This window comes from Chlamydotis macqueenii, chromosome 1 (genome assembly GCF_036417535.1).
Source record: "Chlamydotis macqueenii isolate bChlMac1 chromosome 1, bChlMac1.mat, whole genome shotgun sequence".
NCBI lineage: Eukaryota > Metazoa > Chordata > Aves > Otidiformes > Otididae > Chlamydotis > Chlamydotis macqueenii.
In genome coordinates, this window is record NC_141556.1 from 171,014,195 (window position 1) to 171,027,699 (window position 13,505).

Here is a 13,505-nt window from a genome sequence, read left to right on the forward strand (position 1 = left end):
TTCTTTGTAGTGTTTAACCAAAACCGTGTTTTCAATGACAGTGCTATAGCCTAATTACGCCAGAAAATTAAATAGAGAGGAGCGCACGAAGTAAATATTCCAAAACATGTGAGTTTAATTTTATGTAGAAATGAACTATCAGCAGCAAAAGTGATGTTTTAATGACCACTGGCAGTTGCTGCAACAGACTCTGGTCAAATTTAGTGTAAAGTAGAAAGTGTCCTGGCACTTATACCCAGGAAACAATCAAACTTTTAGTTCATACTGAAGACTCATGCTTACTTCTGAGCGCCTCCCAGAAAAATGCAGCTTAGAATTCAAGATTAAAACCAGATTTTTCTCGGCAGAAAACCAGAGAGCATCGCAGCCATAAAACCTAGGCTAAAAAGAGATGATAGTTTAAACGGAACCAGTAAACAGGAGCTGCTCATGGAAGTGGGGAAGATGGCCAAAACTTCTCTTACGAAGTTGAGTAATGTGACACCACCACATGTGTAATGTGCAGTAATATTTGGTACCTGATTGCTGGTGCTACAGTAACATTCAATCCCCAGGGTCTTCCTTATTGTATACGAAGATCCTCAATACATCATGCTGCCTGTCAGACTGGTCCTAACCACAGGATGGATTTTTATCTGTATCTCCCTTACGTTACCTATTTCCCTTCCAAAACATGAGATTAAAACTATTTTAAAAGCAGATGAGAGGGGATATATAATGCTAACATTTACAAAGAGATTTCAGTTCTTGTATCACAGTATTACACATCTAATACAGGAAAGAAAGGGGCATATGGAACCCATATACTTACCTCTAAAGACGAGAGAATTTAAAGCAGCTTTCTCAAGAGAAGCTTCTCTGACAGACAGTTCTCATGATAAGGATGTTGCATTCTATAACTAATACTATCAAGCTGTTAAACAGATGAACAGCCATTATACTTTTGCAATAGTTGAGGAACCTGTGTGTCATTAGTACTCTGGGAAACAGTCTTCTTGACACACAAAATAAGTTATACAGAAACAAGTTTCATACTTTAAATCTTCTCTCACAAAATAGAAAGGTGAGCATTTCCAGACTCTTTAGATGAAGAAAATGATGAGCTGTGTCCGGCTGCAATTAACTTGTAGCATCCTAATCTCAAAGAATGTCTATGTTACATAAAGCTGTGGAATATGTGGGTATTCCTGCCAGACCTAAACCGGTTCACATGGATTTCTGTGTGACAGCAGCCACACTGCTTCCAATTCCCAGCCTACATCAGGTATGTAGACAGTGTCAAAGCACTTAAAGGTCTTAACCTGCATCTCTGATAAAAATTAAAACAATTATGTACAATCTAAGCAACATTATAGGCATCGGTAGATTATAAACATGGTTAAATTGTCTAAAAATTGGTGCCTGTCACACCTACTGCCATTAGCAGTTTGCAGAAGAGCGCCCCTTCCCAAAGGGGAATATATATCCCCTGCCTCAAAAAGAAACAAAGACACAGACGCTTCTTTAAGAGAATGGAGAAGCACATGCTGAGGTTGGGATGAGAAGGATCTGGAGATCCAGATCTCTTCTCCATATCCACCCCCCCCCAGGAACAATGTCTGTTAAAATGAGCCAGCACCAGGTTCATCCATTCCCAGACTGCGCAATAGCACAAGAATAAAGATAAAATGTGGCCAAACTACAGCCACAGCACAGCTGGCTTAGGGATAACACTCTTAAGGAAACAAAAAAAACAAAACAAAACAAAACAAAAAAAAAACCATGACCAAGGTGAAGGTGAGGAAGGCTGGCATACCTTTAAAAAGTGACGAGACACAGCAATATCCTTTCCGTATTTCACTCCCCCGTATCTGTAAGGTAGCGTGACATTAGAGATGTCTTCTTCTAGCTGAGAGACACCCTCCTCTATCCTACCTCCTCGGCTGATCACAGAGGAAAGAGAAAACAATCAGATGAGTCACTGCTAGAAATCTGCACGGCTGGATCGCCAGACACAGGAAACCAAATTACTGCCAGCCTCCCAACCACATCTGCTTAGATGGTGGAAAACGCTGCTCCAACTTTATGCTTTGTTACCGTGACCAGTAGATATGGTTCTTGCAAGAGACTTGCCCCGAAATGTGCATGTTAAGTATTCTGCATTCTGACAAAATTGAGCATTATGTTGAAAACAAAACATGATTTAATAACATTATTCTTCTTCCCAAATAACTTTGGGAAAATAACATTCACATTTTTACTGTAATTTTCAAGAGGAGACAGTTTTCACAAGGAAAGATCAAAGAATCCATGGGAAAATGGAATGTCACAAGATTTTAGTTGCAATGTTATATATATATATATATGAAATTTTTAGCTGGGGAGGTAATAAAGAAGGAAAAAAAATGAAAAGGGAACCACAGGTACACAAATACATGCATTTTCCAACCAGGTCTAACAGTAGGCTTCCATGCTCCATGGCAGGTAAAGCAGATAAGATACTGATTTTACAAATAAGTAAGTGGAAAAATGGACTGTGTTATTATACTTACTTCAGAAATTTAGAATAATCTGAGACTGTATTCCCCTAATCTTTTAAATGGCCAAAACGCAAAAAAAAAATGCAAAAAAAACAGATCTAAAAAGATAGCTTGTTCTACAAAATTTCATAATTTGAATACTTACAAGGTAAGAAATTCACTCCAGTAAGGAAAAAGCAGTTATTTACAAATAACCCTGGGTGCACATTTCTTCTCTTCCCTTTCCAAGTCTCCCTCCTCTGTCATTTCTCCACAGTGCACAGCTCCCAGTCCCATCCACTGACACCTGACATGCAGAACTTCCTGGAGTCTTTAACGATGCTCTCAAATGAGATTACAGCCCATGTCTGCAAGACCTACCCCAACACCACAGAGGTATTTTGGATTTTATCAGACACAGGAAAGCTAGATCATTAGTGAGCAACTCAGTCTGTGCATTTTAATGGGGATCTGTCTTTGAAAAGATTCGTTGACACGTAAGACTCGTAGCTGTGAAGCAATACCCTCCTGAATAATCATCAAGTTGATGTTTATTATATCAGGTTTTTTTTTTCTCTCCACAGCATGATGCAAAAGTCTGTGAAAGATATGCATCTGTACCCAAAGCTCATGCCTTTGTCCTCACCCCATCTTCACTCAGTCCAAGGAAGAGTAACTCCACACAACCTTTCTATTGAATGCTGAGAAGTCGCAATAAGAATGCTCACCTGGTATTTAAAAAAATTATACAGAAGTGAGACCTTTGTAGTTGTGATGGCTAGACACCAGGTGCCCACCAAAGCCACTCTATCACTCCCGCTCCTCAGCTGGACAGGGAGAGAGAGAAAAAAAAAAAAAATGGTTGAGATAAGGACAGGGAGAGATCACTCATCAGTTACCGTCACAGGCAAAACAGACTTGACTTGGGGAAATTAGTTTAATTTACTACCAATCAAATCAGAGAAGGATAATGAGAAATAAAACCAATTCTTAAACTACCCAGTGGCTCTGTGGGACATGGGGGAGAGCTTCCAGCAGCTTCTCACAGAAGCCACCCCTGTAGCTCCCTGCTACCAAAACGTTGCCATGCAAACCCGACACAGTAGTTAGCAGTGTCATCAGCTGTCTTAACTACAACCCCTTCTATTTGCAGAAGAACTTGCAGTCAAGCGTCTGGCCTACTTTCGCTCATGATTACATTTTCAAGTGCATGAAAAGGGTCCATTTTGTCAGTGGCACTGTTTAGGCAAACGGAACGTGGTGACATAAGGAAGAAAAGAGGTTTTTCCTAGAATGGAAATGCAGCAATGCCTAGCTTTGTCCCTGGCATCTTCTAACCCAAAATAGTATCCAAAGAAGCATTTCAAGGCAGTGCCACAGCTGTCGCTACAAAACCCCCTACCCTTGTAGTGTCAAACCTGGATCTTAATATTTCTTCCTCTTCTCCAAAGCTACTTTGACATCTGCCTTCATTTGCTTCCGTTCCTTATCACACTGTGGTTTACTAGCTGATGCGGTCATTCGACCACATAGAAAGTCTCAGATCAAACTCCACAAGCTGGATTTTTCAAATTCCTTCCTGAAGGAAAAAATAATAAATAAATAACAAATAGCAGGGCCAATAAAGTACTTCCAGGAAAGAATTTGCAAACAACAGTGGAGATTAGATCTGGGTTTAGATTGCATCCCTGAAGGGCAGGCGATGATCACTGCAGAACTGCTGGGCCAGATGGCCCAGCAACACATCTGAAGGACTACCTCCCAAACAATGAAACTCCAGTGAGAGGCAAGGGCTGCTTCTGCCATAGTGGAAGTCAGCGTATAAGCATATAAAATACTTTCAAATGCTTTGGCCCAGAAACTCCTGGCAGAGTTTCTATTTAAAACAGCTCCAGTTGTGTTTGTAAGCCTTATGAAATTCATCCTGAAGAAGTTATTTATGGCTGGAAGCCAGTCTCCCTAACTTAGGTGTCTATCTTATACCTCGACCCCGGGCACCTAGCGAACAGCTCCCGACTCATACAAGCAAGAAAGCTGGGCAACAAGCAGAAGCAGGTGACTTGAGAGGCCTTCAGGGAAAGAGATGGATTGTCTAAATTCAGGTGTCTGCCTCTTTTCATCCCACTAGCTTGACTGCAACCCAACAGCAAGCTGCCACCAAAAGGCCAACGTCACCATCACCACCTCTTCCCTGGACGAGCACTGGTGCCCACCTCACCTACCAGGAGCTAAGCAAGTACCAAATGCCACAAAAACAGGCTGAGTTTCCAGATGAACTCCCTGAGCCAAATCACTGGAGGGTCATACAAACACCACCACAAAAAAGTAAGGAGAAGGATGTGCCAAGCACAGGAATTCTAATAACACCTTGCTATGATAACAGCCCAGTACCAACACTGAACCACATTGTTGTGGGACTTACCCCAGCAGGACAGCTTGGCCCAATACCCAACATTTTCACTGTCTATGCTAGATTAATTGATCCCAACCCAGATATTCCTTTAAAGCCGTGTTACATGATAATGATTTTAACTTTTTTGGCCAATGTAGTAATAACTATTTCCCAAAGTTAGTATATCAAGTTTCTTTCCTAATAGCAATGACTGAAAGCTGAATCACATCCAGAAACAAAAGTTAAGACTTTCATATGAGCTGGTGAGGAAAAAAAAAAAATAATTAAATAAAAAATGCCAACACACTCAGCAATGGCAAAAAAAATAAAGCAAGTCTTATAATCCTCATGCCCTTCTGAGATAATCCCAGATATTTTTTACCACAAGTGCAAAACACTGTTGCAATTAAGTTTCTCTATTTGGTGTAGCACAAACTGAAGCTTTACAGCTAAATATCCAACCAGAAACTAGCACACTGTGAGTCATAGCCATACATCTTTCTTTTTGTTGGAAAAACAGAAATTTAGCACTATTCATAAATATTAAATTTACAACTGCTTGCAGAAGAACCTATTTTAAAGTAGCTTATTCACTACATTGCTTTAAAGTTATTTTTTTACTTGGACTGACAACATTCAGATATGTGAAAAACAGAAAAACCAAAACACTCCTCCTGATGTAATTTGGATAATATGTTAGGTGTGTCAAGCACACCTTAGACCAGCAGAAGCATTTCTAGTACACTGGGTCTGAAGGCACGTGCTGTTTTTCATTAATTCACTGAAGCTGGAAAGCCCATTTTAAAAAATTATAGTTAAGAGTTATGTTAGTCTCATTAAGCAAAAAAGGTTGAGGCGTTTTAAGGAGAGTTTTTTTTTTTTTAAACAAAACAGAAAACACCCCTTCTCCAGGAGTGGATAAAGGAACTTTAAAGAGGAGGAGTGGTAGGTACAAGAAACAGCTGGAATGTATCTGGTTCTTACAACACAATAAAACCCAAGTGTTTTCCAAAGCTCAGCAAGGTCACTGTCTAATGTAATACATCCAAGTGCTCATTAAAAACGTAAAAATTTGGACCAAAAAAGTGTTTGACAAAGAAAAGGTCCTAAATAGGAGACTACAGTAACGAAGTGGAGGGGGGTGGCTCCCCCCTCCCCCCGATGCTGAACATCGAAATCATCTCACCTCCTCTCCAAACTATGGGAGGGAAAAAAAAATACAGGATGTCACAAAACTAAAGGAGCAGGTCACAGTTCAAAAAACAAACAAAAAGACAGGAGGAAAAGATCAAAAGTTACACTATGACTAACTGTACTTGGTAACCAGAAGATACAGAATAGAAGAAAAAATTCTGGTCAGAATTGCCTGTAGATCCCCTTAAGCTGCAAAGCATTTCCCCAGTATAGATGACATACCCATTTCTACAGTCAAGAAGTTAATTCTTCCTCTTAAAGTGGCTGCAGATGCTGCTTTCATGTGAAATTTTAAAACAAGGCTCAAAGCTACAAAGAGAAACTGTCCACAAAGGAAGCTACACTGTGAACTCAGCTCAAAGCTATGCATGCCCATCGCACAGGACTGCATGAAGACAGACTTCGAGCATCTCTGAGAAATCCGAATACAGATTTAACTTGAAAAAAAAATATATATATAAACCCATCTTGCAGAAACCAGGAATAGTCTTACTCTCAAGCAAAAAATCAGTCCTGGTTTTCTCGCAAATAAATCACCAAAAGCACCGCAGATACCTTTCCTGAAGTCCAGCAGGAAGCAGACAAGGTAACAGAATAACATTCAGCCAGACAGAAGTTATTACTGCCACCTCTCTCCCCCTGAAACATTATTGCTAGCCCTGTTACATATTTTGCCACAGCACTTTCATAGTCTGCAGCCAGTGGAGAACATGATTTCTAGGATTTACATTCCCACAGTGTTTACTTAACAGGATGTATATTTATGTATCAATTAATATTTATGTATTAATCGGTTGCAGTTAGATTTACTCCATGCAAGGGCTCACTGCCAAGGATCTATACACAATAATGAAATATTGATGCATCCACCTCAAGGCGAGTTAAATACATCTCTTTATGCAGACACGAGCCAGGACTTTGGCAGCAGCGCTGCAAGAAGTTCTCCAGAAACCAGCCCACCCAGGTTTTATGACTTGACAGAATTACCCAGTATTAGACATCGCTTAGGCAACACAATACATAGATTTTGCCTTTTCATTCATACGTTTTTCATTCTGACATATTCATCCAGGACATCAACTGGCTCTTTACACACTATCTGAGAATACCTTACCCAGAACTGGAAAAAAAAAAAAAAAACACAACCTTTTTCCCTAATGATTAGTTCAACTGAAATAAAGGTACCTAAGAGAAGAGGATTTGAACTGTAAGAGGAGTCTTCTGTCTCTACAGTTATTCCTCCCATCTGCCGTACCAGACTGTATGCATTAGATTCATGCTTGGGGGAAAAACAAAACAAAACAATCACTGAGGTAACATCTCTATGCAAATACAGGAAAAATACTGCTGCTAGACCTCTTGCTGCATTTGCAGAAGCCATGAAAATACACAGCAGAAATGCAGATTTTGAACAGTTCCAATAAATAGAAACATTTGGTGACCACATGTCAGAGACCATTCACTGGATTTGATTGCTGTACTGTCCGTCCAAACCAAAAGACTTCAGTGAGTAGTCCTGGCTCCCAAGTTTTATCCTCAAGCTGACTCTTTCTACCAAGCTACACTGCACATCTGCTTTTTTAATCTTCTGAGCAGGCAGAGGTGTCTGTGTGTGCATACACACATTTGCGTTTTCCTGGAAAAAAAAAAAAACAAAAAAAAAAACAAACCAGAAGCCCCCAAATAATTTTCCAACATCCAAAATGTAACAGATACTTTTAAATCACAAGGGATAATAGTTTTAGACTCTGAAAATGCAATAATAAATGAAGCTGTTGGCACACAGAACAGCATTCAGATAAATTAGGCTATTTCACTACCTATTTAACGGCCACGGCAGATACGAGCAGCAGAGGCATCTTTAGCTACTGCCCAGACCTGCTGGGCTCTATTCCTCTAATGCTGCCTATCAAAAATGATAAAGACCTTATCTCAGAAACCCTCATGGTGAAATACCTCTCCCCACCAACGCTGGGTAGCGTTAGCGCTAGAAACAACTTCTTTTCCACTGCAGGGTCCATATGTGAGGAACAGACCCAGGACTACAGGTCCTGCTTGCGACTCTCGAGACTGATTGTCTCAATGACAGCATCATACGAAAGAAGTAGCGCTCAGAATATCTGACTTTAACAACTCTAGAATAGTTATTAGGAGAAGAAATTCAGCTCCTGAGGCCTCGTAACAGCTTGTGATACTAAGAGTTACTTGGCCCAACACCTATTTTTCACTTCAGTGGATTTATCGAGGTTGTTCCACGTGCTTTCTCACAGCTCTGCTGCTTCTTTCCAACAATTCATTCAGGCACACGCTCGCTGCCTACCCTCCCTCAGACGAGGTCTGTACATTCAACTACTTCAGGGGGGAAAAAAAATAAAAATAAAAAAATAAATAAAAAAAAAATCAAGCATTATTTGCCTCAGGGCACTCTAAAGATTTACAGACTTTGTGGGTCAGGTTTCAAGTTGCTTTAGCAAACAATTTCAAACCCCAGACATTTACCTGAGGATTAGGGTTCATTTAAGACACAGAACAGGAATCAAAAGCTGAGAGATTTTACAAGAAAATACACTCTTCTTTCCTCTCAAGCTCTCAGAGGGGCATCACTCCTAGAATGGTGAAGGCTGTTTTGGGGGAGAGGGACCATGTCTCCTCTTTGTTCACAAGGATGAACTTCGTGGTGGACTGCAGAGAGGAAAAGGCAAGGCAGACTGCCCTCCCACATCTTGAAGCAGGAAAACAGACTCGGCAGTCTGGGATATTTAATAGCTGGGGGAAGAATGCTTTGGTTTTGAGGCACAGCTTTTGGCTTGCTTAAGTTATAATATGGAACAGAACACAGTAAAACAATTTTAACCCAGCTATTTCTAGCTTTAGTAAACACAGCTCTACCTTAGAGAGACTATTTCTGTGTTGTGTTGTTTCAGTGTTTTATTCTGGTCTCAGCACGCACCACCCGCCCGGCTGAGGTGCTAAGTAAAGGCTGAGCTGCGCGTGAGTTTGACCAAGACCAGTTGTCACAGGCAGAGCTAAGAGGACTCCAAAAGTACCAGATGCAAGAACCCAACACCGCTAACTAGTGCTGGGGTCTGGATAAGGGACACTCCAAAGAGACTGAGTTTTGCACAGAAAGCGACTCCTCTTTCCCCAAAAGAGGATGATGTCCTGAACAGTCAGCTCTCCCAGAGTGACTAACCATCTCTGATATTGAGACAAGCAACAACATTCCCCTCGCCCAGTTCACAAAACTTACTTTACAAGAGGTTGGGGACTATGCCTGAAGAGGTCTTTGCACTGAAAAGACGACAGACCTGCCTTGCCTGCATTATCATAAAATATGCCTCAACATGAATCTGAATTAAAGAACAAAGTCTTTCACTAATTAACACAAGATATCAGATGCAATTTTTTGTTGCTATGACTTTTAATCAAGTTGTTGGTTGTTTTTGGAGGTTTTTTTGTTTGGGTTTTTTTTTTGTTGTTGTTGCTGGTGATTTGGGTTTTTTTTTTTTAATAGCATAAGAACTAGGATCAAATGTTTCAACTCCCACCAGCCAGTGGCTCCTGTACAACATGGAGACTCCAGCTGGGAACAGGCAGAAGAGGGACCTGACCAGGACACAATTTTCTCTCACCAAAAGCTGCAAGAACAGATGCAGCGAAAACTTTTGATGTTTTGGAGTGGGTTTTTTCCCCTCTGAGATCTGACAAATACAGCTGCCCATTCCTGTTACAAAAAAAACCCTCAGCTTCAAGGTCTGAGCTCAGGTTTTCTATTTTTTTTTTTTTTTTTTAAGTCTCAGACTCCAAAAAGCTCTGTGCTGAAATACAGAGCTATGTTAACACAGACTTCATTAGCAAAGGGAAACAGTAACAGTTTACAAAGAGATTTTTGCTTGTTCTTTTACATGTATAGTAGCTGGTGTTTGTATGCTTTCATCTTCCTCTAATGTTAGGGGAAGCTGGCACGCAAAACCTTATCAAGCATAAGAATTTCAAGTTCATAAATATTTGGAAATCTGCCTCATCTTCAAAACTAATTGCTTAATCATTAGGACTCACCGAGCTTCACTCACAATCATGTACACACCACTGCATTTCAGCAAGATCCACAGAACTTTGGGATATGTCTCATTACTCTAAAAATACCTTTATTCTTCTCATATAAGAACGGAAATGGTTGGTCTTGGCTTTTTAATCCATCTGGATTTAAAGAGTACAGAAACACAACAGACCCTCTGAAATGCAAGCCTCCTTTCAGAGGGAAATAAATATTTACATTTTCCTTCAACATTACAGAATTCTTAACATCCTGTTTATTAATACCTTCAAGTTTTTAAGTTACTCGGTTTAAAAATAAAAAGTTTATCCAAGAAGTAAGTTTAAAAGTTACTTTGAAATGAGAACAGTTTTCATGTATCAGAAAAAAATCCAGCCACACAAATTAGATGGGGAAGGGGGGAAGCTGAACATACGGTTTTTCCACTATACAAGCAGTGGATGCTTTACACTTGCATCGCTTTTCTAGTGCTCCCATGTGCTACTGAGAGGCAAAGAGGGAGCCTTTTGTAGGAATGGTACAACCAGGCAGTACCAAGTGAAAAATCAATAATAATTTTTAAAAAATCTTCAAAACCTTAAAATAGGATTTTCAAAGACAGTATTACATCACCTTAATGAAACTACCTAAAATAAGCTTTGCCAATTTAAAGAAAGCAATGCAAGAAGTGTATACGCGAGAGAGGAATGCTCTAATTATGTCACCTCGCAGATAGCTCTGACCAAGCTGGCACTGCTTCAATTATCTGTATTCATGGATGGTACTTACAGAACTGACACTTGTGGAAGTCATTTGTGATACCCTTGCCTACAGTGCCCTCGGTTCAAAATTCTCAATGGATTTTAAGCACTAGATGTCATTGTTTTACAGAAGAAACAAAGAAGCCCGGACTCAGGTCTTGTCAAGCTCGCAAAGACAGGGGCTAAAAAGTAACAACACCCTTCTTTGAATATTTACCCTCTTGAAAGTTACTGGGATAGCGTTTCTGATGACAGAAGTTTCACCTCAAGTGAATGAGTGCACAGAAATAAGCTTGAGATGTTAAAATACACACAAACCGGCACGCTGAAGCTCTTCTTCAAAAGCACACAATGACTCTATAAGTGAGGCTGTTAAACATTTCCAACATTTCCCAAAGCATGTTCCGCACCAGCCGCCTCGCTTGCCCCGCTGCGCGCTGCCCTGGCCGCACTCACACCCGCACCCATTCAGGTACCCCCGTGGGGCAACCTCTTTCCTCACGCACTAACACGCATCGTGCCGGCGTGATTTTGTGTGTCGCTACAGAAACACAGATGCGTACGTCAAGGGCTATGTGCAGCAAGACGGTCGTGTTTAAAAACAGGGAGAGAAAACGACTCTAATTTCAGGTTACTCTGTCCTGAACTCTTTCGAGCGCCTTTAATCCAGGCTGTCTCGGAGCAAGCACTAGAAAAGCAAGACAGAAGATGGCAAGAAATTACAAGCCTTAATTACAGGAGGGCAGCCCCACCAGCCTTTAATTTGGATTTTGAGGGGGGGGGGGGCGTTGGCGATATTGCAAAGACAGATTCCTGCGAGTTTTCACGATACCTTCTAAAAATAGCAGCCCCGCAGCGGCTGACAAAGAAACTAAAGTTTGGGGGCCGCGTCCCTGGCGCTCCCGCCCGACGCCGGGGGGTGCCCCGCACGGGAAGCGGGGCGAGGGGCGGCCCCGTCTCTCGGTGGGGACGGGACCGGGGGGTGACACGGGGTGGGGTGACCCACGCAGGACCGAGCGGCGCCTCACCTCTACCCATCGCCGAGCTTCGGCGAAAGCCGCCTGGCAGTCGCACTCCGCGTCCTCTCTCCCCTCCATAGCCGGTAGCGAGTGAAGGAGCGCGGGGGGCGGCGGGCGGGTGACCGGTCCTGGGGCGGGGGCGCGGGGAGCAGCCGCTGTCATTCAGCTGCCTCCTTTTAACGCTCCCCGCGCCGTCTCCTCCCCCTCCGCCTCCTCCCCGCCGAGCTCCCCCTCCCGGGAGCTCGCCGGCCCTCACCGACCGCAAGAATTCGACGGCGGCGCTGGCTGTCGAGCAAGGCCGCGGCTCCCCACGCGGCGCGGGGGGGAGCCGGACGCCCGGGAGGGGCTGCACCCCCCGCGGCGGTGGCGGCGCCCCTCGCTCTCGCCCCCGGTGGAGGCTGCCCCCGCACCCCCGCCCCCGGCGGCTCCCGCCCCGGCGCATACCAGGAATAGCTGGGGACAATCGCACCTTTCAGGGCCGGCCACCTCCGCCCCGGCCCCCGCCACCTGCCGCTCCGCCCGGCCAGGGCTGCCCTGCGGGCCGCCGCCGCTTCCCCTCGGCGGGGCAGCGGGAACCCCGGCGCCGGTTCCCGCCTCCTCCCCACCGGCCGGGCTTCCTTTACGGCTACCGGCAGCGCCGTGAGCCCAGGCCGGAGAGCGGGAAACGACTCCAGGCTCTTCTTGCAGCGTCGTCCCGTTTGGGGACGGAGCGTTTGCCACCGCGAGGTCCAGGCTTTGCCGTGAACTCTTTTCGCAGAGCTGCTTGGGCAGAGCCGGAGCCGCACGGCGCAGCCCCAGTGCTTCTCCCCTGCCCTCAACACCGTTTGCCTCCATTCTGGTTTTGCCCATTGCTTTATTTCACTCCTATCTTTGCCCTCCCATACCCTGCAAGGACAAGGAGTAATGGTTTTAAAACAGAGGGGGGTAGATTTACATCAGATAATAGGAAAAAAATTTTTACAATGAGAGTGGTAGAACACTGGAACAGATTGCCCAGAGAGGTGGTGGATGCCCCATCCCTGGAAACGTTCAAGGCCAGGTTGGATGAGGCTCTGAGCAACCTGATCTGGTTGGAGATGTCCCTGCTCCTTGCAGGGGCGGTTGGACTAGATGACCTTTGAAGGTCCCTTCCAACCCTAACCATTCTATGATTCTACAACAGATTCTTCATGATTTCTCCACTCCCCACCCTCTCCCACGCCCAGGCTCAAGGCTGTTCTCAGCTCGACACCTCCTGAGCCTGGGTGGGTGGTGTGTTGGGCCCGGGCCCCTATGGCAACCACAAACATTGGGTGAGCTGGCATCACGCTGCACCACAGCAACGTCTCTTACACCCTGTCCTAGGCACTCGAGCTGGCGCTGTGAGGGAGCAGGTGTGCTGACTAAACACAGCAAAACCCTTGCTTCCAGTACAGGAGTGGACACAGGCTAGGCCGAAGAGTTAATGAAATATTGGGGGGAGGGAAGTCATATTCATGCATAGCATTAGATTTGGTTTTGGTTTTTGTTGCTTTTTTTTTTTTTTAAAAAAAAAAAAAAATACTTGATTTCATTTTAACACTGCATAATCTTTTTCTACTTGAACTGTTAATAATATTTTTCCTT

The 13,505-nt window shown here is 43.5% G+C and overlaps 1 protein-coding gene across 2 annotated transcripts in view; it reads right to left on the minus strand.

Annotated features, from left to right (window-relative positions):
* The window catches only part of LMO7 (LIM domain 7), a 133,545-nt gene extending 121,483 nt beyond the window's left edge, over positions 1-12,062 (minus strand). Inside the window, exon 1 of one of the 2 annotated variants that reach the window (XM_086771719.1) lies at positions 11,910-12,062. In XM_086771719.1, the coding sequence (XP_086627845.1) occupies positions 11,910-12,062 (153 nt within the window). The remainder of the gene's footprint in view (positions 1-11,909) is intronic. The other variant, XM_086771711.1, reaches the window with a different exon arrangement.
* Between the last annotated feature and the right edge of the window lie 1,443 nt (positions 12,063-13,505).